Source organism: Betta splendens, chromosome 4 (assembly GCF_900634795.4).
Source record: "Betta splendens chromosome 4, fBetSpl5.4, whole genome shotgun sequence".
Classification (NCBI taxonomy): domain Eukaryota; kingdom Metazoa; phylum Chordata; class Actinopteri; order Anabantiformes; family Osphronemidae; genus Betta; species Betta splendens.
This window is the reverse complement of record NC_040884.2, coordinates 20,087,261-20,112,710: the sequence shown is the minus strand read 5'-3', so window position 1 is coordinate 20,112,710 and position 25,450 is coordinate 20,087,261. Positions and strand designations below refer to the sequence as shown.

At 43.8% G+C, this 25,450-nt stretch overlaps 2 protein-coding genes across 6 annotated transcripts in view; both read right to left on the bottom strand.

Annotated features, from left to right (window-relative positions):
* The window catches only part of scrib (scribble planar cell polarity protein), a 44,833-nt gene extending 27,285 nt beyond the window's left edge, over positions 1 to 17,548 (bottom strand). Inside the window, 2 exon segments of the mRNA XM_055508394.1 lie at positions 143 to 260; positions 16,454 to 17,548. Coding sequence (XP_055364369.1) covers positions 143 to 260; positions 16,454 to 16,612 — 277 coding nt within the window. The 5' untranslated portion in view covers positions 16,613 to 17,548.
* A 454-nt stretch (positions 17,549 to 18,002) lies between these two features.
* LOC114854313 (poly(U)-binding-splicing factor PUF60-like) lies at positions 18,003 to 25,398 on the bottom strand. Of its 5 annotated transcripts, XM_029148586.2 has the most exons (12): positions 25,252 to 25,398; positions 24,612 to 24,708; positions 24,286 to 24,381; positions 24,036 to 24,125; positions 23,500 to 23,550; positions 22,341 to 22,502; positions 22,133 to 22,225; positions 20,777 to 20,990; positions 20,464 to 20,696; positions 19,199 to 19,313; positions 18,821 to 19,068; positions 18,003 to 18,677 (listed from the first exon to the last, which is right to left on the bottom strand). In XM_029148586.2, the coding sequence occupies exons 3-12, from the start codon at positions 24,361 to 24,363 to the stop codon at positions 18,378 to 18,380; spliced, it is 1,584 nt and encodes a 527-aa protein (XP_029004419.1). In that variant the 5' UTR covers positions 24,364 to 24,381; positions 24,612 to 24,708; positions 25,252 to 25,398; the 3' UTR covers positions 18,003 to 18,377. The 5 variants fall into 5 exon arrangements, with proteins under 5 accessions (XP_029004419.1, XP_029004418.1, XP_029004420.1 ...); XM_029148585.3 differs by lacking the exon at positions 24,612 to 24,708 and having other exon boundaries at positions 25,252 to 25,363; XM_029148587.3 differs by lacking the exon at positions 24,612 to 24,708 and having other exon boundaries at positions 20,506 to 20,696; positions 25,252 to 25,361.
* Between the last annotated feature and the right edge of the window lie 52 nt (positions 25,399 to 25,450).

Sequence of the window (25,450 nt, the reverse complement as noted above, 5' to 3'; positions counted from 1 at the left end):
GCAGGGAAGTGGACAGATGGGAAAAGCCCTTACAGGCCACTATACGCTGCCCTCAGCAGTTGATGAGGTGCAGGACACGACTGTTACAGAATCAGTTTTTATAGAGCATGTAAGAAAACTGCACTGTGTGCACTTCATTTACCATTTCTGGATATGTCCAGTTCCACAAGCTGCATGAAATTAGCCACTTCAGGAGGGAGTCTCTGGATCTCATTGTCGCTCAGGCCCAATTTCCGTAGGTTTAGTAGTCTAAAGAACGGCTGTGGAGGCAGAAGAGACCAGATTAGTCAAGCATAAGATGCACTAATTCCAAAACCTTCACAATGCTTTCTCAATAAACAAAAATAAATATTAGATATTAGTCTGTATCCTGGCCATAATAACAATGTAGACATTGAACCTCCTGTATATTGAACAGACAGCCACCTCCCAAACTGATTTACAAAAACATTCCTTCGTCATATTCTCAAAAACTCCTTGCTATGGCAACATGAACAAAACAAAGTGGTTTTCGATACGAGAGCTGAGCAGAGCGCTGTGGCTGTGGCCATGCCAAGTTCTTTCACAAGAGCCTGGTTGTTGGATAGGACAGCGTTTAGAAACATTCCTCCGCCAGCAGCACTGTGTGTGTCTGTGTGTCATCTGCCATTCAGATGGACAGACAGACAGGCTGGCGGGGAACAGCAAGAGGAACAGGCCAAGACTATGCCGTTATTAACCCCTCACTCAGTTCTTGGGTCTGCGGGCCACAGAGAGCCTCTGTCTGCCCCGTCAGAGGCCAATCGACTTCTCAGGCGCTGGAAGGGATGAAGATTCCTGAGAAACTTGCAGACTTGGCGTTCTGGAACTACAGGGTTGTATAAACTCATTATTCACGGATGCTTTCTGAAAACAGACGTCTGCAAGTTTGGAGCCTAATCCTTAATTTGAATTAAACCTCAAGCTGTCAGCAAAATCCTCCGCTCAAAACATTCATTGTGTGTCAATTACAAGGAATTAATATACTAAAGTAAAGTAAAAAACATGGACCATCTTCAAGCTTCCTCTGCTTCACTGATTGAACAGTAGAATTCTGGGCACTGATAAAGCTTGGAGTCTGCTGCATAACATTATCAGATAACACAAAACACGCTTTGATTTGTATTGTTGCATTTCTGCATGACAAAAAAAAGCCATATGCACACGCTCAACACAACATAAGAGACAGCTACACAATTACTCTGCCAAAGAGAAGAATGCTGGCCATCAGCTCCACTGTCATCGTCCGTGACAGATATTTCCTCTACTTAAGTATGCACAGTGCCAAATGGGACAAGTAGAGGAACCTCAGAAACTGTTTAGCAGCACAGGGCTAAATTTTAATACAGCTTCCAGTGTTACAGTAGTCTGTATTAGCTTTCACACCTGATGAAGGACAAAATGGGACAAAGACGAATAAGATAAATAGTGGAAAGATCTGAGGCAGAGAGCGATAAATAAGGGGTTGGCAGATGACGGGCATCAGATGGTTGAAGCAGGAAACAGAAGGAAGGGGTGGACATGTGACTGGAGCCAAGCCCACTTGGGTATCAGCCTCTAGCAGAGGCAGCAACCTTGCAAGGAGAGCAGGTGACACTGACAGAAAGGTACTGCAGGGGGAGGGTGCTCTGAATCACATGCCTGAAATCTCACACCGCAGATGACACAGCACACTTCAGAAATACAGTTCATAACAAAAAACAGCTCCTGTAACGCCTGCTGAGGCCTCAAGTTCAACTTCCCACAAGAAGTGACTCCTGAAGCTGCCATGAAACCACCAACCTGCGCTTCACCGAGCCTGGTTTCATTCAGAATTGCTAATTCCACCACGGAGAAGTGAATCAGACGTCCCTCTCGTTTCCCACCGACTAACAGACATTGAAATTAAACAATAGGATCCCAATACTGTTGTAAGGTTCAATGGGTCATTTGAAACAACAAGTGGGAGCACTGGGATTTTAGCCTGCAGCCACCCATCAAGGTATTCGGTAGCTACAGCAGTCAGCCAACATTCACTAGGCTGTTTCCAGCTGTGGAGGAGCAGCACTTGTCGGGGAGAGCTCCTGTGTTACATTTCCTTTACAGCGTCGCATCTGGGGTTTTTAATGAATGCCATGCAGGAGTTGTTTGCTTAAGGAAGGGAGTGAGTGGGGAGCAGGAGGATGTAATACACTCAATGAAATAGTGGGAGGGGAGGGGAGGGGTAAAGGAGCGGTGTCAGCAGAGGGCAGTGTGGCGTCTTGGAACACTTACAGTCATTTACAGTCCATTTTAATAGACCAATTCTAATATTATGCACTAGTTCTGCTATTTGTGTCACCTCACCGGTCGATGTTGAAAGTGATTTCAGGAAAAAGCTGACGTTTACAGCCAATACAAGCAGAAGAAAGTGAGCGTAAGACTGAGAACAATAATCCCTGTTTGATCAGACCTTGAAAGCAGCTGTGGCAGCTATAACCGCTAATTGTGATTGGTTGTGTAAAACCTAGTCACGCCTGTAGCCATGTTCCATCTTGAACCACTTTGGTAAATTACGCTAATGATGGTACAAACAGCTATGAGAAACGTTTGATAAGGCTTGACACTGAGGAGGATTGGGTCTGTGTAACATCCCATGACGCTTAACAATCCATTAGTAAACAGTGAAGAAGAGCTGTGCATGTTTGAAGAAACGCCTAGAGAGGCTATGCAGAAGAAAGGTTTCACTCTGCTACATTCTGCATATGTTGATAGTCATAAAAGGTTTCCTTTGTATTATCTTCAGCACTTTACTTGGCTTCAACCCACTCAGGTAGAGTGCTAATGTCCTGAAGATCTCTGCGTTTTGATACATGCTAAAGTCTAAATAGATCCTGTCAGGACACACTACAGTTTATAGAGTCCGGGTTGTAATTTGCTTTATGTTGCCAAGAACTCTAGATGCAGTGGTGGGGGTTCCCCGTGTGTGCTGGGCAACGGGCAGTGTGTTAAGGTGCACAGCTATGTTCACACGTGTTAGCAGCAGTGACGTCTGCTCAGTACGGTCATAGTCGCTGGAAAGGACTGGGCGTAATGGTAAGGTTTGTGGACCCTGCATCAGTCTAGACAAACTCATTAAAAAGTACGTGTACGAAGGCCATGGAGGAGCATGTTTTTCTCAAATCATAATGCTAAGCCCAAGGTTAATTATTTGAAACTACAGTAGAAACATCTACGAAAATCCCTAAAATGACTTCCAAGAACATAATAATAGCTCGTGGAACGAAAACAAAGGGTGGCACCACCTCACAGGTCTCAGCTTGCCTAATGAGGCGCTTTATCAATGGACCTACTCATCTCCAAGTCTGCCACAAACAGGAAGTTAAATTACATACCATCAATAATCCTCTACTCCATTCATTCATTTTTTGGCATTACCATAACACACTTCCTTTCCGCTGTAGGAGGAATCCCTATTCACACATTCCAGAGCCTCCTAATCTTGTGCCAAATCTCCCCCATTGGCCAAGTCCTTATAGCCCCATTCTTCCCAATATCCACTCCTTCACACTGCATGCATGCAAGCCGGGTGAGGGTCTTGAAGAGAGGGGAGGGGAGAGCACATGCTTTGTGTGTTCGTGTGCTGTGCTCTTTCAAGGTTCCGGGAAAATATAAAAAAAACAGAGGATTTGGTCGACTGAGTAACTTGGTCAGTCACTTAAGTGGACAGTCTCGCTGAGAAACACGCTTGTTTCTATACATAGCTGCAGTCTTTGTCATGGTATAAAGCCAACACAAGTGACCAGACACATGGAACACGTGGTAGCTGTGTATGAGATTTTAAACCTCCTTATTAAACTTAACAGATTAGTGCACTTCCTTCAAGGCCAGTGTTAACAAAGTAACATGCTGCTCTGCTCCTCGGCCACAGAGTGGCCCTCGTCTGCAGAGCCCTGTTTGAAACCCAAAGTTCACAAAACTTCTACACATGAATGACACCCAAACCGATCCTCGCCCCCTCCTCCTTCCCACTGCTCCACCTCCCTGGGTTCCCTCCATTTTCTTTGGCAGAAGGACAAAGGCCAAGCAGCCAGCCCCACACAGGGCTGTCAGTCACAGGCTAGTCTTTGCTGCCCCCCCCCCCCTCCTCTGCAGCCAGGCCAAGGGATTCCGCCATTGTCCGCGAGGGCACCACGGTGAAGAGAGAAAGGGCGAGAAAGGGAAGGATAAGGACATGAAAGGAGAGAGCGGCAAGCACAACAAAAGGGAAGAATGACTAAGAAGGATAGAGATGGTGAGTGAGGAGAACAGAGCAAAGAAGAAAAGGAAGATTGTGTTTGGAGCAGAGAAGAAAAAGCAGAGAGAAAGGGAGCGATGGTGGATTATTAATGAAGAATGGAGGGTAAACAATAGATCCCCACAGTGCTCTGGACACTCTTCACTAATGGGGAAAGAGATTTCAGACACTGACCAACAAATTATCTCAACGGTCTAAAGATCTCCTGCCCGTCTCCCTGACGGATGAATAATGCCATTTGTTAATCGAAGCGCACATCAAACCACCAGACTGTCATTAATGTGCTCAGTCTGGTACACAGCGCCTCATAACTAGTGTGGAGCACAATGCGCTCGTTGGACTCACCAGAAAACCCACACACAACCGAGCACAAGACAACCACCCACCTATAGAGCGCACAACTCTAAACCTACATGCCACTTCCTCTGCCCTCACCCACTTTCTCCCACACACTATGGTTGTCGGAGCTCGTGTGTGAAGAATAAGACATCCAAAAATCCACACAATGCACAAGTACACCGCAGTGTAATATTTCAGATTAAATGCAGCTATAGATCCGTTAGCTGAAACCTGCTCACACACATTCGTCAACATCCATCTTTGTGCGCTCATTTTGCAGCCGTGTACACTTTCAGACATGACGGCTCTTATCTGGCGTCAGGCCCCGGAGGCAGCCTGAGCCGGCCACACACGGAGAGCAGGGCGTGGCGAGGCGGCCTGAGTGACGAGTTGACTAACTCCCATCCAGTTACACCTGTCCCGGTGACTTAAATCCCGGCAGAAAGCAAACACAGCTGACAGAGGGGCCGAGCGATGTGTAAGCCTACCGCTCCACGAAAGTAGTCTGAAATCTGCTGACAGTAAGACAGTGAGGGAGAGAAAAGCTCCAGCCAGCCACCAGAACGCGTTTTCCTAACAACCCTCTCATTGTGAATGCGGGAACAATTTGCATGAAGGGGAAAAAACGCACTGACTGCCTGGTGATTCAGATTTCCTCAATGAATAGAGCAACTCTGAAATCCAGAGGACGGCTCCTTATTGTGTTTACATTTTACTTGTGCTTCATTTCATCATCTCTGTATGTGTTTTACACGCTGTGAGGATCTGAACCACTTGTATCGTGTACTGGTAATGTTTTAAAAAAGCCAGGACCAACGCTTTACCAAACTCACTGTGGTTAATAAACAACCAGAACAGCAACAAAGTCTTGTCTGTGTTTTTCTCTTGGGAGACCTCACTGAGTGAACAATACTATTATTATTGGAGCACATCCTGAATTTAGCTAAATTCAGACTGGAACGACACAATGTCGACATACAATGTGAACAGAGAGGAAGCCTCCGTCACAGTTGTGTCCGTCCATGTAGACTCCGCCGGGCTGAAGTGCGTAGACTGAGAGGGAACAGGTGGACACTGCATCGTGGAGCTAAGAGGCTCTTCTCACAGAAACACATGGCTGAAGAGCTGTGACGCACGCACACAGGAGTAAAAAGCGTGAAACAAATGTAAGGGTGCATGGAGTTCACGGTAAAAACAAAAACACACAGCTACGTTTACCTCTTATAATGATGGTAAACACTTATGGTTACGCGATCCAGAACCTACAATGACGACGGCATTGTGCGATTCAGCATTTTAAAAATAGCCCAGTAATCCCTGCACGGCTGCCATACTGGTGGGCTAATCACCGCTTTTGTTACTAAATCAGTCACCGAGATAGAAAAGGTTGCACCACAGGTTCTGGAAAACAATGTCCACATGGTGATTAACACAAAAGCATTAAAAGGATAGGAACGAGAGTCAACAAAGCGTCTCGGTGCAGATTTGCAATCCAAACCAAATTCAAAGCAGCAATCGAGCTGGAAGACTTGAACTTGAGCCTTTCTCTTACGCCTGCCTCCATATTTGCTTGTTTTAAGGCTGAGCAAAACTAATCAGAACAGTAATGCAGCATATTCAATACACTCTTGCTCACACCTTAACAATGCATGAACCCAACATTAATGCCTGGGATATCTGCTAGAGGAAATGTGCCAACAGCCAGGCAGAGTAGCTTCTTGGGTAATGACCCACATCCACCTTTGACAAGAGGGTGTGGTATAATAAACACAAACACTGACATGTAAATGATTACTGAGCCTGCAGGTGTGTAAGGAGCTGCTGAGCAAATCATTACTAAAGTGAACATAAATCTATTGAAAACACTTATATACACATATACTGAGGACACGCATGTGCACAAAGCTCACATTCAGTACACTACAGAACTTTAACAGACCTCCTCCCCCTTTCCCCGACCTCATCACGTGCGCTCTTATTCTCTCTGTTCCCACAAACATGACACAGAACCAGCAGCCCCATTGTTTACAGTCGACAGAGGACGTTTGGCTCTTTCCTGGATGGGCTGGATCCGGTATGCGCTGCATGCGTGCCAGCTCCCAGTCTGTCTCACAGCGGAGCGATGCTGCAGGGAACCTACCAGGGCCCCTGACAGTGGCTGGCACACCGTCCAGGGCCTGTATGCAAGTCATTTTCTGGCTAGTTAGTATAGTGTAAACACCCAGCAAGATCAGATATAAGCATTGCTCTGGGTTTGTAGGAGCAAAAACAGAAGGTAGGAACACACTGATCAGACATCTACCAATGTACTGAAAGCGGTGAAACAGCCCTTGATTCCAGCAGCTAAATGCGTCGACTACACAATTACTAGGTGCGTTAGACCCCTCACAAAAAAATTCACTTAAGATGTTTGTGTGTTATGAGTGCAGAAACAACCTGAACACAAGTGACTCATTGTGTGTCCAGGTTGCGGCTTCCCTCTCAGGATCATGTGCTTCTGGGTCTATCGTTTTGCTGTAACGGTCTTGGCGTTCTTCCACCTGCAGTGAGCTTCACACAGGTCTCCTTCTCTCTCCTTAAATGTTCCCTGACCATTTGAAGCTGGCACTGGCCTCCAGTGTGCTGCTAATATTTGGATTAGTGGTTATGGTTATGAGCCACTACTGAAATGAACAGACAATCTGTGTGGAGCCTAATGACTGTATTGATTTATTCATTCACAGTCCTGGGAAAAAAACTAACCATGTGAGAAAACATCAACATGTAGCTTTGAGCCCTCCCAACACACACACACGAGTTGGCAAACATCACGGAATTTTGACAAAAAAATCCATTTTTTATTGTAAGTGAATTCTAAATTTCATTGAGTAAAAGGAATAAAAATGTTGTCACTCACACACCACCATATAATTCATTTGCTATGCTTATTTCATTGTGTGTACATTGTCTTTAATGCACTATATTTAAGATTTTATAGTGCACATTAAAAAACTACTAGAAGTTTGCAAGAGCAGCACAAAGTCATTCTTATATAGGTCTAACGACACAGCCCAGTGGAAAAATAAGTGGTCCACTTTAGGTGCTGCTGTAAGGTGTCTCTGCTTTGGTGCTGCAGATTTTTTCCAAGGCCAAGGACAAGCTGTGACTCTGCTCTCTCTCTCCTGTGTGTCACGTTAGACTCGGAGGGAAACCAAGGTTGCTGTCTTGCACTGACATAAAACAGCAATTGCTGGGCCGCCTGTGCACAGACTTACAGTGGGTCTACGGTGACAGGGAAGCCCGGACCCATCTGTTGTCTCTCCCTGACAACACAGGGTAAACATGCCCCCGCATTAGGCAAAGCACCAGTCCTGGGAGATCCATCACCTTGGAGACCAGCATTTGTTCAGTGGAGGGGCCATGGGGAACAAGGAAGCAGAAACCTCCTTGGTGACGCTCAGCCCACAACGAAATGAAAGCCGAGCCTCACGACTCAGAAACATTATCTTAGGTAAACAGGAGGACATCTGCACGATATTGTTAAAAGCTGCAGAACTATTACTGTGATGGTTGATGGCCTTTCAACACGCAGATTCTTTTCTTTATAAACTGCAGACCAGTGGCCTGCTCATCACTTTACTACATATCTACAATACAAGACACAAAGCAATGCTGTTACTTATTAGCATTACATGCCACAGTCCATTAATATATCATGGAGACAGCATAATTACAGAGCTATCTACATGCCCTCCTCCCACAGAACTCAGAAAGGATCCGTACAAGGAGCAACCAAAACAACCCGAGCCCACAGGCAAGTATGTGCTGATCCCAAGACGTCCTGTGAAACACACACTTCCATACGAATGCCACGAGTCTGGTTTGTGACAGTAAAACCTGATGAAAACATGAGAAAAAAAACGACAGAAAACTGAGACAGTCTGACGTGAGTGTGGCATGTAGAACTTGCAGCCTGTGTGGTGAAGTGTCAGTGTGAAGAGGTGATTTAAGGCGCTAGGACAAAACAGACAATTTATCTAATGACAGTCACTGAAACACACAGAATGTCGTGGATTAATCAGACTAAAACAATAGGTCTGCATGTTTGCAGTCAATATTTAAATCTGTGGGGTTACATTTTCTCACATACAGGATGTGGTTTTCCATTTTAAAAAAGAAGAGTATATACGTGTAATTTCTGAAAACAGACTATGTAAAAAAAACAGTATTTTTTAATGAACATTCTTTTAGCTGAGCTACTACAGTGCTCCCATTTGTGCTTCGGTCCCAGAGGAACACACACTAGGTTAATTAAGACACTGTGAAAAAAAGCTCATGAAAGGAAAGTCATATTTAACAAGAAGAGACTGAAATGAAGCTTGATGAACTAGATAATTCAGCTGAGGCAAGGTGTGCACATCATGCCAGCTTCAATGTTAGTGTAAGTATAGTGTCTCTGTGTAGGCTTTGACAACAGGAATGTAAAGTGAGTTACCGTAAGTTCAAGTGTGAGTAGGAGAGGAACGGGTGAAACTTCCAGAGGGCAGGGCAAACTCCTGGAGATTCCAGGCATGCCTGCATTTCCTCAGATGTCACGTGCTTCAGTGCAAACACAGCTACACTGACTTAATTACACAGAGCACTCCAAGCTGCTTACTCCTCCAAATGCTTTAAACTTCAGCAAAGTTGCTTAAAGTAAGAAAACCATTAATTTCCAATTAATGACTATGCACTATGCACATGATAACCGCAACAGAGGTTTATTTTCTGTACTGTTTCAGGAGCATAAATCTCATAAGTGTGATGGAAGAAATAACATTACAAAGCACAACAATGTCTACAGAATATTGCATTGTGTTGCTGCAGTTCGTCAAGTTAAAATAACTGACCTTTTACTACAAACAATGCTCTTATTATCAACACTTGCTGAATCAGTCATCACATTGTGCTGTTCTGTTGTGACCATGTCGACTGACTTAAAAGCTACAAAGGCAACACAAGACGCAGCAAAGGAAGGGGCTAAATGCCCAGGCCACAACACATTCACCGCACAAAATTGCAGCATTGTTGTTAAGCTGGACATGTGCTTGGAGGGCCTACTGTCAGAGCCCCACACACACGTACACACACACCATTTCCCTTTCTTTAGACCCATTAATGCTTCATTTGTCCCTCACACAATCACAACACAACACACAAATGTGTGAGTACTGTTTTTGTTGAACCCTGCTGAGCTTTTCATTGACCTCTTGCGTCTATTCTCTCCGTGAAACATGCAAACACACACCCATCATCACCTCCCTATTAGTGGACTGGAACTGGTCGAGTGGCACAGCCCACACATTCAGTATATTGTGTTTGTTCAGTGGCTCAATTAACAAACCATGACCATGGTACGTAATGGTAAAATTCCTCACATCCCAAAACAGAACTAAAGACTTTACCCACACGGTGGGCTCCCTTACCCCTTACAGCGGGCGCCTGAATAATGCCTCACACTAGGGCCGCGTGATTAGATAATAATAATGCCATCTGCAATAGAGACGTGACAAACAAATGTCAAAAAAATATAGATTCAGGTTGTAAACAGAGTAACTGAGGGGAGTAGGTAACAAGCTGCACAGACACAAAGATGGTAGCATTCAAAACAATTCATTCTAGGCAGACGAGTTTGTGACTTTAGTATTGCTACAGGAAAGCAGCTGGCTCATTTTACACTGTATTGGAATATTATCTATTGATATTTAACAATTTTTTATTGCAACTGGCAACTCAAATGAACAGAAATTGTTTTTTGGTATTGCAGATATAATGACACTACACTGTTCCTGCCATATGCTGACAATGTGGACATGTTTATATAGCATTCAGTGATACCAGCTAATGGTAAGCAAAATCAATAGTGTGATCAATAAGGAAGAGAAGCAGACGACAGCAATTTAGATAAGTGGTGAATGATTATTCAGTCGATGATGCCTTTAATGACCAGGGAAAAACAGAGTGCTGCAAAAAAGGGACATATTTGTATTTTATAGGTCAGTAATTACTGCATGTCTAAGCAATAAAACTAATTTATTACCCAATTAATTTATGACATCCCCATGATGTAACAGGCAACATTAAGTTCAGGTTTGTCATAATCATCGTTGATTATGACACGTTATTATTTTCATGGTTTGTGTTCAGCACAAAAGAGGAGACAGCGGTTCTCAATAGAGAACGAACATTTCTGGTATTCACAAACACTTCTACAATGCAGTTTTAAATCAGTCACAATCGGCTGGGCTGCAGAAACGTATTCCCCAAATGGAGCCAAATGCTTGCAATCAGGGAATCTGTAGCAGGGAATGAGACAGTGAGTCAAGTGAAGAGTATTTATGTGGTGTAGACATTGCCAACATGGTAGTAAACAGTCATAGCTTTAAGCGTATTACTCTGCTCCTTTATCATGACCTCTCTGTTTTAAGGCTTAACATTCCTGCATCAGCTGATGCCACATCATGTAGCACTACAGAGAAACAAGGTGCTTTAAACCACTTATCATAAACACAATCGGTTAGAGGCATTGTGCGCATCTAAGTGTCTGTAGACGAGAGAGAGGGAGGAGCAGGAAACCAAACAGAGTGTTACACTTAAAGGAGAGGGGGCACTGGAGTAAACCACATTAAAACATAGGCTGACTTTTCTTTAACCTCGTATTTTTATGCACGGAGGTCCCTAAACATTGTGTTCTGAACAAAACAGGGCATTCCATAGGTCTCCTGATTATTCACACTTCCTGCATGCAGAAAAGCTCCCAACAAACGGAATCAACAAGAAAAACACAAGCATCAACAAATCGCATTGACCTGAATTAAGACTACGGGCCTGAGCTGCCCTACTTAAAGAAACAGGGCTTTGTGTGCAATATGATGCAGGGAGCAGCCCAGACAGTAAAGCCTTTTGTTGGGTACACAACAAGTTGGTTGAACTAGAATTTCCATGTCTCTAAACGTTTTCTAAATATCTGAGTTGCCTTTCACTGTAAACCGTAAACGTGAGCGTGAGTGACTGGTCCATCCAAAGCCAATGCACAGAAAGGCAATCAGCTGGGCATGTAAGGGCTATCCAGTTCTATAGTGATAGAAGCCTTCAGCCACAGTGTGCGGCCAGCAGATCAAGGCCAGAATCTGTTTGTGGCTTGTTTTTGTCAGCAGCCTGGGAGATTAGCCATTTGTGTGAGTGAGAGGACCCCTCGTGAGCTCTTACTACATCAAAAAGGTCCAGAATCAGCACCGCAACCCAAAAAAAAGCCAAAGCCACCAGACACACTGAAGTTAGTTACTTAATGCCCGTAGTCAACAGATGTGTCACAGTTCTCCAACAGGGTAGACTCTCCCCTAACGCAAACAGGTGCCATTGCTGCCACCATCAATTATTGACCAGAGCTTTGCCTCTTTGTTTACCTTTGAGGCTGGCAACTGAGGCCAGCGAATGGGAGAGTGATGGCGCGCAGCAGCACTGGTCTACTAGTACTAGGTCCAAATCACATGGCCACCGCACAGTTGAAAACAATTACAGGTGGACTTGTGCACCTTGTCCAGTGGGATGTTAACACTTCCTTTACAACTACTGTCCCAACTGACATTGCACGTCAGCCCAGAAACTCAGACTTCAGAGTGACTCAATGGGCGGATGGCTCTGGAACAATAGAGTCCCAATGGATTGAGGACCAGCTCAGCTCACAGATCACTTCCTGCAGCAGAGGTGCTAAAGCTCCCTCTCACCGCATCTTCCTCCGTCTCTTGTTAATCCATCTCCGGGATGAAATACACTCTTGTGCTCAGCCTCTTACATGCAAACATAAACACATGCCTCCCCATTGCCCCTCTGTCCTACCACATTGAGGGGGAGGGGACAGGCAGGATGTGAGACCAGCTGGTCATCAGCTCAGACAAAGAAACCTGCTGAATGTGCTCTTGCATCAAAAAGAAATTGAGATCTCTCACACTGTTGTTTCTTTATGACCTTGCCAGCTCTGGATCTGTTTCACTTTTAGTCTCTGAGCTCCATGGGGGGCAGGGAATTGAAATAAAAAAAACAACTCTACTTGCATTCTCCTCTACAGCCAGGGTGGGGGGTGGGGTCAGTTACAACCACAAACTGATCGTGTGGTTGTAACTTTACATTTATTTATACTTTGTGAACAATAGCATGTTTGGCTTCACAATGTCTTGCCAAAGCAGGAAAGAAAAGTGAGAAGAGGGACCGATGTGGTTTTACTGCAGAGGCGCCGGTGGCAGGTGTAATTTATCTTTTGTCCTAGCCTACTTCAAGCGTTCACTGGGGAGACACAAACCAGGACTCCCCGGCGGAGCTCACTGGAAGCTTAGGAAAGAGAGCCAAACTCAAGAACTGGCTGAGCTGCATTTTTCCCCGCACACTTTATTTGATATTATATACAGTAGAAGATCATTTCTAGCAGCATCCTCATTCAAATCCAGCAAGAGCTGAGTCGGCGTTTCTAATGTGCTATGCTTGACCCATGGCTGTACATACATTAGAGAAAAGCACTTCCATTTTAATTCTGGCAGAACTACGGGTAGAACGGCACAACCCAGAGGAGGTATACACTGGACACAATCATCTGTGGGCAGAGGGGTTGAAATTGGGGGTCCGTTGGGGTGGGGGGCTTATAAACAGCTGGGTAAAGGCTTAATCTGTCCTTTAGCTACAGCTCTTTCAGTGCACAATCGGAGGGAGGACGCTGGTGACATCTGAGGATTGCAAAGATTGCATAGTCATCCTTCCTATTTGTCATGCACACATAGTTCCTCCCATGTATTATATTAACCAAAGTGGAGTAAAGTCGTGCAGCTTTTGATTTCCATGGTTTTACTTGGACCTACAGTAGTCTCTGCAGCATCAAAAATGAAAGCAGTGATACACACACAGCTACTAGCAAGTCAGTTATGGGATGCAACGATTTTAGTACATCTGCTCATGACAAATGCTCACACCAGACATGGATAATGTAACATATCAACTGTACCTATAAGATCCTGTTAGGTTGGAACACTGGGAGCAACCAGTCAAAAAACCTGTTTTGCAAAGAAGGGCGGTGACACACCCACCAGGGATTCGTTCCCTATGTCAACAATGAAAAACCCACGAAGAACAAGAACAAGCATATATACGGAGTCTGCCGTGTCAGAGCTCGCCGTTGGGCCGCTTCACACTGCCCCAGCAGCCAAGCTGGCTCTGCCAGGTGGAGATCTCACTGCGCTTTTCAGCAGGTGTAATCAAACTACAAGTTTTTTCAAAAATGTTCATCCGAATCATGATATGCTTGAGGGTTTAATGTAAGCCTGGTCCGGGGCAATGCACACAAGAACCGAGACCCATGACACTGGATATGAGGGGAGCAATCAGCCTGATGAATGGGCTTCTTTGTAACCTGTCATGGGACTTCAGAACGGCTAAAAAGATTATTCTCTCTTCCTCAACATGATCCCAGTTCCTCAAAGCAGTGGAAAGACATTTGGATCACTTTAGTGCATATCTGCACAGTTCAGAACAGAATGCATAGGCAAGTGTGAATATTAGTTTATATCAAACAATCATCAAGCAAAAGACATTTTCCATTACAGCTTAGTGCCATAGGACTCTTCCGGGTAAAACTCCTAGGTCCTTGAAGATGAACATTAAAGACTAGCTGAGATTACTTTGTGTATAATGATAAAACAGAGCCACAACACAGCTTTATGAGCTAAGGACGTACAAGCACGACCAGCTGCCTACTTAACAGGTACTTGAAACTAATTCCACGGAGATACATCAAACTTTATGCCTCTGTTGCATATAAAAAAAACTTGTCAACCTAAAACCTTTCCAATGTAATGTCTTTACCCCAGGGACAATAATCTATGATTGGTGGATACTGCAGTGGGGGTGATCCACAGCAAACTTAAGAAACTGGTCAGGACGTCTAAATCTCCATCTGTTCACTAAGTTAAACCCCTACATGCAGAACGATCCAGACTGCCCACCCCCTGCAGCGCAGCACTAAATGCAGCCACAAGTGATGATTTAATAATGTGAGAGTTTCCTGTCCGGCGTGATTAAAACATTTGGTTGTATTGATTATGTCACTGTGTTTTAAAGATTACTGCACCCATAAATCCATCAGGCTGCTTTGAACGCTCGAGACTATGTTTTAGGACGTGGAACTGCTCTTTTAAAGTCATTTGTAAAGCCAACTATTAACTGTCTTTGACACTGTTTGCACTTGTTGGAGCAGGAACATCATCCAGGCTGTTTGTTATGATGGATGGCCTTATTCATGGACACGTGGGATGAAGTGATGAGCAAAAATATTAGCCTGACATCTAAAAATAACTAAAGACTGACAGGCCAGCCCACAGACTTACCCCTGACTTGAATGCAAAGTGACAGGAATGGAACACGGAATCATGCAACAAATTTAGGATGCCTATTCATTCATGGGTTCTTTGTGGTAAAGCTATTAAATGTCCGTTTAGTGGCCTTGTTGTCAGCCATGTGTGAGCCTGACCTTTCACACTGCTCCCTCACTGTAGCCCCACTGGCTCTGAGGGCAAGAGAGGGCCCATACGCTTTGTGTCTGCATGCTATGCATTCATCGCCATCACACGCCACATTTTGTCAGAACTCATTTATGTCATGTCTCTTAGTTGAAGACTGACTCCCCCCCCAACACACACAGCAACTGTGTTGGTGAGCTGGATGCATAAAAGTACAATGCTGTATCTGTCCCAAAACACTGTGGACATCTGACAAATCTGAACTAAGTGGAGGAAACTCTGTGTGTCTGTAGGTAGGGCTCATTAAGCAAAGTAGGCCAAGTCTTTTGTGCTTTAAACATAACCAAAACTGAATATATTAGACATATTCATCTCCTGGAATTCATTTGTGTCCACGGGCAAGAGACAAACAAAAAGCTGCACTGTTTGCAATTCCAGGAGTTAACAGGCAGCCCTGTGTCAACACTTGAGCCTCTGCTGACCTTGAGTCGTTAAACAGCCTTCATTAGTGAATGTGCCACTTGTCCCTTTAAAAGAGAGACTGGCCAGAGACTGTACCAGTGGCTGCAGGGGTCTGTTAATATTGCAGCTTCATCACACTTAAGCCCAGTGCATTGTGCTAATGAAAAATACACCCAGCTGACTGTAAAGACTGAAAAGGGAAGCAAGTGTTTTACACATCAAAACTAGAGAGCCACAGGGAAGTCAACCAACAACTGTCCGGCGTACCTTAAAATAAACTCTTAGGCAATGCATAGCGACCTTTTGTCATGTTTCATGGAGGCCTAGTTGCAACTCATTTCATGCATGCCTTCCCACACTGCATGCACAATCCAACTGATGCCATCACTGCAGGCAACATGGTGCGAGCCAGCTGTTTTGGCCTGGGTTCCTCTGAAAAGAGCAGCGGCTCCACCAGACATGCAAACGCGTACTTTCAACCAGGTCCAACTCCGTTTGCTGTTAAAAGGGCAAAGGGCATTAACTTGTACCGGTTTATAAAAATATTTAGCCATTCTTAGCCAAAGCTAGCACAGTTATTTACTTAAAAGTAAACACAACCAATGCACTCTACAATGCGTGGTCGAAACCTTAGGTACTTTCCTGCCTGGTGCCGTTAGAGCTCTACAGGGAAAAGGACCAAACCTGTTTTCAGGAAAGAATGAAGGAGGTACCTGTGCTGGGAACAAAAAAAAAACACCTGAGGGGTGACATCACTCCCATATGTCACCTAGGAGTGACCTTTGAGTTTCACCTGTGAATCAACACCCACTGTGCAGGTTCGTCGTCGTACAGTATGAATGCGGCGTGGCCTGCGTACCTTTGGTAGCTCTTTGAGTTGATTGGCATCTAGAAGAAGCTCTTCCAGGCTGCGAGTGTAGCGGAAGATCTCATCGGGGACTGTCTGCAAGTTGCAATGCCGCTTGTCCACCGACTCGACGTGGCGGTTGCAGCGCCACAGGGGGATACACTTCAGCATGTCCGGCCGCCGTGGGGGATTTGGTTGCCGGTGCTACTGAAATCTCCGCATCGGAGGGCGATATGAGGGGGGGGGTCGCTGGAAGAGAGGGTGCTTCTTTAAAAGTAGGCTCGCTCAGTGTCAACACTTATTACGTCCCCACGACGATGCCGAACAGGAGGCCGAAATCCACTTAGAGGCAAAAATAATCCCCTCGATGTGTTCGCGATATCCTCAGCGTCCGCTCGGATGCGTTGAGGGGCTGCCCGGGTTGTCCTAGCGTCATCCACCCCAGAGTTACTATTAACATAAACAAAGCTGTTTCCTTCTTCTTGCTTCTGTCAAACGCTTGCTTGTTTCGCTGCTACCACCGCACAACCGCCATCAACCTCGCCACCATCGCGCCTGCATCACACCGACGCTGTGCCGTGGCTATCTGAAAAACATGCAGCAGCCGACGGACCAGCTACGTAGAACCGCTGGACTGTCCCAGTCATGGGTGGCGGCTGCAAACACGACCACTGGCCTCAGCCCGCTGATACACATCTATCGCATCAACTGGAATGTCCCACGGAGCGACTCGGCCGAGATTATCCCGAGTGTGGTTGCGCAGGGACGCGCTCGTCCTCACCGGCGGTGCGGTTAGCAGGCTAGTTACCGTTAGCTAGCGTCGGCTAGCAGCTGGCTCAACACCTCAGTGGCCAACCGCCGTCAGCGGACGCTAATACCGCGAAACCTGCTTAACCGCTTAATTCTCCGCGGCAGTAAAGTCCCAGCGCGCCCCGAGGAGAATGCCCAGTCACTGCTCCGTGCTACGACGCAGGTACAAAAAAAAGACACCAGGAGCAATAGTTAGCAACAACCGCGCTTCCCTCCCCTTGTCGAACGGCGGCAGGCCGGTTTGTCGTGGGGGGCTGGGCTAGGTTGGAGCAACAGCACCGCCGCTTCGCTCCCCCCTGTGGCAGAGGTTACGCTGCAGCGCCACCTACCGGCGAATCGACGCAAGTAACGGAGTGGTTTTGTCAAACGCTCGTTAAGTTGTTGCTAAGAAATTAAATTCGCACCGAAAGTAAGAATGGCAAAAATTCGAAAACTTGAACCTACTTCAGCAATTACTTCATAAAGATGAAGTGGCCACCTTTCAATTGAGTACACAGATGTTTTCCGCCATCATTTCAACTTAAGTACATAGTAATCTACTTTAGTTGCTAGTTAGACATAAAATAACAACTACATACAATAAATAAATACAAAAATAATCCCCTTGATGTGTTCGCGATATCCTGTCCAGTTCATGTTCTGCACAGAATATTTAAAGTCTTTTATTAAACTATTGGCTACTAGACCATCCACACTGCAGAAGAATATTTAATTAGGTTATTTTACAAGAGAATTAAAAAGGATCACAAGGTTTGTGGACAAACAATAACCTTTATTTGAAAAAACAAAACGGTTTACATGTCCAGGCAATTTTATGAAACAAGAAAAAAAGTAGCTCAAACAGGAAAATCAATTTTTACAAGTTTGGATTACAAAGTTTTGCACTAAAAAAAAAAAAAAAAAAAAAAAAGGGGGGGGGTTTTCACAAATCACAAAGCAAAGTCTGACATATGGAAATACTTCGATAATCCTCCAATGAGGTTGAATAACATTAATATCAACAGCAATTTAAAAAAAGAAAATAAAAACTGTTTCAGAGGTCATCTCTAGCTGCAGTGAGTGAGTAGCTGAATTGAATTCGGGCAACAGGTATGGGGAAGGATGCTGGTGAACCATTTCAGACACTTTATGCAGACAGGTCACTGCTGTTAAAACGATCTTGGTCATACACCTCTGCAACAACCTTGCGACCTCCAAACCAGCGGTCATTAAGAGCCTGGATAGCTTTGTTCATCTCCGAGGCCAAGGAAAACTCTACAAAGATTTTAACAATGATGTCTGCATCCTCCTCCTCTCCTTGTTTTTCCTGGTAAATGATGACTCTGTTGACGGAGCCGAACTTGCCACACTCTTCCGTCACCTCACCCTCCAGGTCGTCATCAATGTCCTCTGGTCCAACCATATTTCTCAGCACCATAACCGTTGACTAAAAATAAATAAACAAACAAAGAAACCTGCAATTTAGAATTTCTTTTGCAATTTTTTTAAAATGACCACAAACACAAATCAAGTGCTGTCTGTATGAAAACCTAAAAAATTTTTTGGACCCCTTCATTTCCACAAACCTACCTCTGATTTTCTTAGTAGTTTCTGCATCACCATATGTCTTGCACTGCTGCCCGAGATGCTCATGTGCTCTTGGTCACTCAACATCTCCTGCCCTGTACCATCCTGAAGCATCTCTTCTTTCTCCTCTTTTTTCTCTTGCTGGTTGGATCCTCCAGCTTGGTTAGACAGGACAGGAGGTGATGCGAGGACAGGGTTCACAAGGCCAACCTGGGGAAGCACTGGTATGGGAGGACGCACTGGAGTCACACCTTTAGAGGGGAGAGTTTATTAGTCTGTTTATTTCTTTCATAACCCCCTTACTAGTATTGCAAAGCAAGATCAAATACATTGGGTTTAAAGCTAACGATAAGAGCACAAAGCTCTTGTCCTTGTACACACCTGTGATGACCCCTGGTGCTTGGGCAGCCATAACAGCCTGAGGTAAACCCATTTGCTGACCAAGAAGCTGGGGCGCAGCTAACGCTCCTAAGACTGACGCACCAGCTACAGCCTCCTTAAGAGAGGGGGGGCCCGAAGACATTAGGCAAGGGAAACACACAGAGCACAACACAAGGCAACACAGTCAACAATCACACAAAACAACAGAGTGAGCTAGACCTGCCCTGGACCCGCAGTACTTAATCAATACAGTTCTACACTTACTATGGAATAATATTAGCAGGTTTAAATACACCAGATGTGAAAACATTTAAGTCATAAAACATTTTACAAGAAAATAAATAAGCAAGCTGCTTGCATGCTGATTAAAAGCATCCTAACTGACAGACCCATTCAGTACATGGGAGAAACTTACAACTGCAAGAAAAAGAACGACACTATTGCAGCAGTTTTTCTGTGTTGACAAAACATGTGATGCCTCAAACACATGATTACCAGCGACATTGGAAATAATAGTTTAACTCTTAGATCTGTTCCCTAAGTTTTCTAGCTTGGTTGACTAAAATATATTATTAGCACAAATGAATGCTTTACGTTGAGCTGTTCTGTTTTTACCTTTTTGAGCATTCGGCACGGCGCCTTTGGAATAATACTGGCTGGCTGCCCACATCTATGGTGAGTTGATGCAGTAACAAACTGCCTTCATTTGTAGACAACAGAACGGACAAATGTCTAAATTTTGAGATTACGCTAACCTCTTGCAATTGTATGCAACAGCTCTTGACCTCTCTTGGTCTTCTGAGTTCTCTAATTAGTGAGGCATAAACAGGACACCAACTACACCTATTTGTATTTCTGGTTAGATTCCTTTTTTACATCACTTACTTTAAGGTTACATATTTTTATAAAGGGTCATAACAGTGTTTCATCAGTTTAGAAATTTGCTGTTCGCTGGCGTTTGAGTTTTGTGTAGATCAGGATGTAGCAAATAGTGCCATTACTTTTCTTGCAGCTATTTCTTACAATATAATGAACTATACGCTATAAGCATGTGCACAGATATTGTTCATGTTTAAACATAAACTCAACTAAAATATAATAAGCCCAGCATGTCTCATATTTCAAGACTTAAATTATGTCAGGGCAGCTATTGAACTGTTTTTAATTCAACGTCCATAAACTTTCTTCCAATCACCTCAAAACTATTCTGTGACTATTTTATCTGTGCTTTTGTGTTAATTCTAGCTAAATCTTGTTATATTTACCTGGAAGGCCATTAAATCCCTTTGGAAGGGATTCATACTTGCCTGGGCTGTTATCTTAGCAGTGGCTGCCGCTGCAGCCACAGCTGCAGCTGGTGGCAGACCACCAGGGGTTGTGGGGGTCAGTAGGGGCATGGGTGGAGTCACTGCTTTGCCCACCCGTAGATACTGACCCCCCAGGTCAAAGAGGTTCATAGAAGACACAGCATCCAGGGCTGACTGAGGCTTTTCATATTCTGAAAGGGGATAAAATAATATTCATTAGCTCTGCAATTGTAACACAAGAGCACGAGCGAATGAGGGCTCCCCAGCTCACCAATGAAGCCAAAGCCTCTGTGTCGCCCTGTGGTGGGGTCTCTGGCTAATGTGCAAGACTTGATCCTTCCGAAGGCCTCAAACACACTCTTGATGTCATCATCTGACAGGTCAGGGTGGACCGATGCCACGTAAATCCGGTTAAAAGCGCGTGCCTCCTCTGCCAACTGGTCAATGATGGGTTGCGCCTGACCGATGTTACTTGGCCGCCCAACCTATAGCACAGATCATACCACCAGGACTACTGAGTAAGGGCTATAGTACCAGTTAGGAACGTATTCGCAGTAAAACCCTACAACTCCCTGCCGTACCAAATTCTAGCAGCCACCAAGTTCAGTGAAAGCCTACCTCTCACAAGCGCTGCACCTCACTATCATCCTCATACTGCTCAACAGAGGATATCTCTTATAATATCTCCTTAAAGAAACAATCTTACACTCTGATATACAAAAGGGGCACTATACCATATGCTTGACTATGACTATCTTAGATTTTATACAAACACAAATTTACCCCTAGACTCCATGTAAAACTTCACTTCATGTGCTCATAAGATGTCTATTTGCTCAGGAACAACATCTAAACGAACCTCAAAGTCACTTTAAAATTATAATTTATCATTCTTAAAAAAGTTACAGAAGGACAACTCTTATATAGTACCAAATGTTGACTAAATTCCAATAGAAAATGCACTTACAAATACCAACATCTGTATTAAAACATGTACAGGAAGCTTCATTTCTAAACACCAGATTTAGACACACTGTAACTGAGCTGCAAGTGTAACAACACATCAGTAGGGGAATGCAAAAAATGGCACAGCTGTGCACTCTATGACAAGTTAATCTTCCTGGCAAAACAACTGAACTCCCTATGATCTAAAATAACGAAGCAGGACATGGATCTGTACTACAGATAGGGCGGCCGAGCAACACCAACCAGGCGCAGCCCATCATCAGCACACCATGGAAGAAGAGCAGCACCATGTTCGTTGGGCATCCTACTGGAACTTGTTACCAAAACAGTCTTGATGATATCATTGAAGCAACATACAACACAAAGAGACAATAGACTGAACACACGCAAGCACGCACCTGAAAATCAACAGACACAGACAAGCAGAGAGAGAAATTAGTGACATGAGTAAATTTAGTCATTATACATGAAAAGTATATAATTTATGGATTCATTACTATAAAAATAATGCAAAGTAATTCAAATCTGTATATAACAACTGTTACAATACACAATTAAATAAAGAGTTATTGAGTTTTACATAACTGCAAAAATTGTTCCCCTTTGACCATATGTTCTTAAGAAATTTGAGAGATGGTTACATCGTCACCAGACAACATACCTTAATGTTTCGGCCCCCCAACATGACAGAGTTCATCTGCTCCAGAGCCAACTGAGCCGCCTCTGGAACATCGTATTCCACAAAGGCAAAGCCCTGCAAAGTGAGTCAACATAAGAGTCAAGAAAAGGAGAATTCATACACACTGTACTTCAAGTGGAAGAACAAATATAATTTTCATGTTACACAATATTTAAAAAGGAATACAGACCTTGTGTTTCATTGTAACAGAATCCCAAGACATGTCTATACTCTTGATTGGGCCGAACGGGGCAAAGGCCTGCCTGATGGTGTCCTCACCAAGTTCATAGTATATGGAGCCGACATATACCCGACACATGATGGCTAGAGCACGCTGCCGCTGAGCTGCCACCTGCCAACCAGAAAAAAAAACAACAGGTTAAGCATTAGAGAGTAATAAAAAAATAAAGACAAAAAACACACAAACACAAACACACAAATAACAAATGTGCACTGTATACTGTGCTTGTTTCCCCTTAAATATTTAGAAGCCAATTTCAATATAGGGGGTCTGGACAGGTAATTAGGGTAATAATACTGCAATCTATGAACATAACCTTTAAAGTAAATGAATAGCATAAACTATGGATTACCACTTGCAACATATGGCCTCTATTCTGTTGCTACTGAACAGACATATGGAGGAAAACACACTCAAGTGATCGACATGCACAGCCCTCACAAATATTTTGGCTTCAGTAACTGACCTGTAGTCCAGGGATGCAAGTAAGGTAACAAAAGTAATCGTGGGGTTCAAATGAAATCCAAACACAGTCTTGATGAAAGCATTTCAAACTTTCTTCTCAAGTCTACTAGGAGGGATGGTTTACCCACCCAGAGTTGCTGTGTGTAGGACAGTCTGCTTCTTTATTACCAACAAAATAAAACATATGGCTAACTCATGAAATCACTGACAGAAAAAAAAAACTTGACTTTGAGATGGCCAAAAAGATTCCTATTCCAGCAGTTCTCTCATTTTGATCCACTAAAGGGATGCTATCCCTCTTTTATCCCATGCCTAGACCTTTCAATTTTTTTTAATCAAGCAAATGCATATTTTTCAAAAAGACGTGACTTTTCTCGAACCTATAAGCATTTTATTAAGCCTTTCAATTGCCAAGAAGATTCAGTTATACTCTATTGATCCCACTGTGACTTATTGCTTCAACATAGCGATATTCTCATATGGATTACGGTCATCACGCAGGTATACCAACAGACGCAAGCCATGTTGCATTCTTTGGTTAGTTAAAAGGCAGGGATAGTTGCCAACGCAACAAGTAAAAGAAGGGTAACAGTCCTTTTCCATTGGGAATGCGCACAGAAAAAGAATTTAATAATCTATTGACCGATTGTAAAGGTGAGAGAGGATCTCCAAAGCCCATTGTCACTGCTGCCATCTGAAAGACAGTAAAGATGAAAAAAGTGCTGAAAAGTAGGTTAGATATCCCTTAGCGTTGCTTTTTTAAATGGTTACTGCTCTGCTAAATAAACAAAATCGTTTAACTAACACTATATTAAAAGACCTCTCTTTAAATAAACATCAGCAGGGAAAGATGCCTCCCTTATCTATATTACTAATCACGACACACAAATAAACATAAACAAGCTCCCTTTAAAACTGCAAAGTATTAAACATCATAACCAATTCCTTCCACAGATCTTCTCCACCTGAAAAAGAGCAGAGGCAAAAGCAAGGGCACACGTGGTCTTTTTCACAGCACGGGCATAGTACGGAGTATGGCTTCCAAAAAAGCTTAACCAAGACAGACTTCTGAAACAACAGATGTCTGTATTTCTAAAGTATAGGAAGATAGTAAGTATAGAATCAAGAGTCACAGATTACAGACACATTAAGATGATAATTTTCTCCCAGACATCTCACCTGCAGGTTGGTGAGCTGCTGTTGCTGATGGGCAATGGTCTGCTTCACCAACACACTCTTAATGCTTTGTTCCATGGCATACTTCTTTGCCTTCAATAAGAATTACAATAAGAATTACAATAAAATTCCATATATATATGAACACACATTTTATACAAACATACAGTTGTGTAACTTATTTTCATATTAACATACAGAAGTAATTACACTATCAATAGAATAGGTTAATAATCTTGGTTGTTTCCCATACCCTCTGAAGTGCCTCCTGCTGCTCTGGGGTAAGAGGCGGCAGGCCAAGCTTGGAGCCTGTGCCCTGTCCATTCTCCATCGTCAGAGCTTCACCTCCCTGCAATTCAGAAACAGCAATTTATCAAAAACAGAACAAAGCATGTAAGTAATACATACACCTGCCTGTACAGCATGATCACTTATGACTACATTTCCTAAAGAAAAACTGCATTGTAATCAGTTCATTCTGTAACATCGTCCCAAACAGCACAATTGATCATTGAAATGCCAGCATTTATAGGACATTCACCCGGATTTAGACCAGGTGGAACCGAATAAACTTCTTACCTACGCAACCCTCTAATCGCGAGGTCCACCAGATTGACACAGGAAAGCCCCCAAGGGGAAGAAGACTGACGGGGAAGCTTTAACAACTCAACAAATTCTAGAGGAAATAAAAAATGCCTTCAGACTAGCAAAAAGAGAAGACAGGCAGCTGGAATTAATTTACATTTCAGCGTAAACATAGCCAGTCCGTTTTTGTCAGCGAATGCGGCTAAGTGGATGAATGCTAACCATGTCCTTTATGTCTCCATGCGCTAGCCAGCGCTAGGTAAATTAGCAATAACGAGCTAACGCTAACCGTCGACCAAGAGAGCCGAACTACGTCGATTGCGAACACGATTTATTACACGTCCATAACATAAACGCATACTTATTACAAAATACTCCACTATTAGCGAATCTGGCTCATATTTTCTGACGAGAACGTTACGTTTGCTGCTAGCAATGAGCCAGCTAATGTTAGCTAGAGTTGAAGATTCATTATTATGACGCGCCAAGCAAGCCGCATTTTCCCCAGTAAGATTTACTGTATATTTGGTGGTTAATACGCACAGATCATTTCTACCACAAATTCTAAATTACTTACAAAACAGCCACGAGAGCTTAAAAAAGAATATGTACGTTAATCGAGGAATTTATTTACCGCAGTCTCCGTAACCGCCATGAAGCACACCTTCTCGGAGAGGCCCACAAACCAAACCGCTCGCGAGATCTCCTTGTATTCAATGACACGTATCGCGATAGTTGAACCATCGCGATGACGAGGCAGGACGGAGAAATTTGACTACACACCCAACAACAAAGTCCAACTTATATAACCAGAATAAACACTTCGCAGCTTC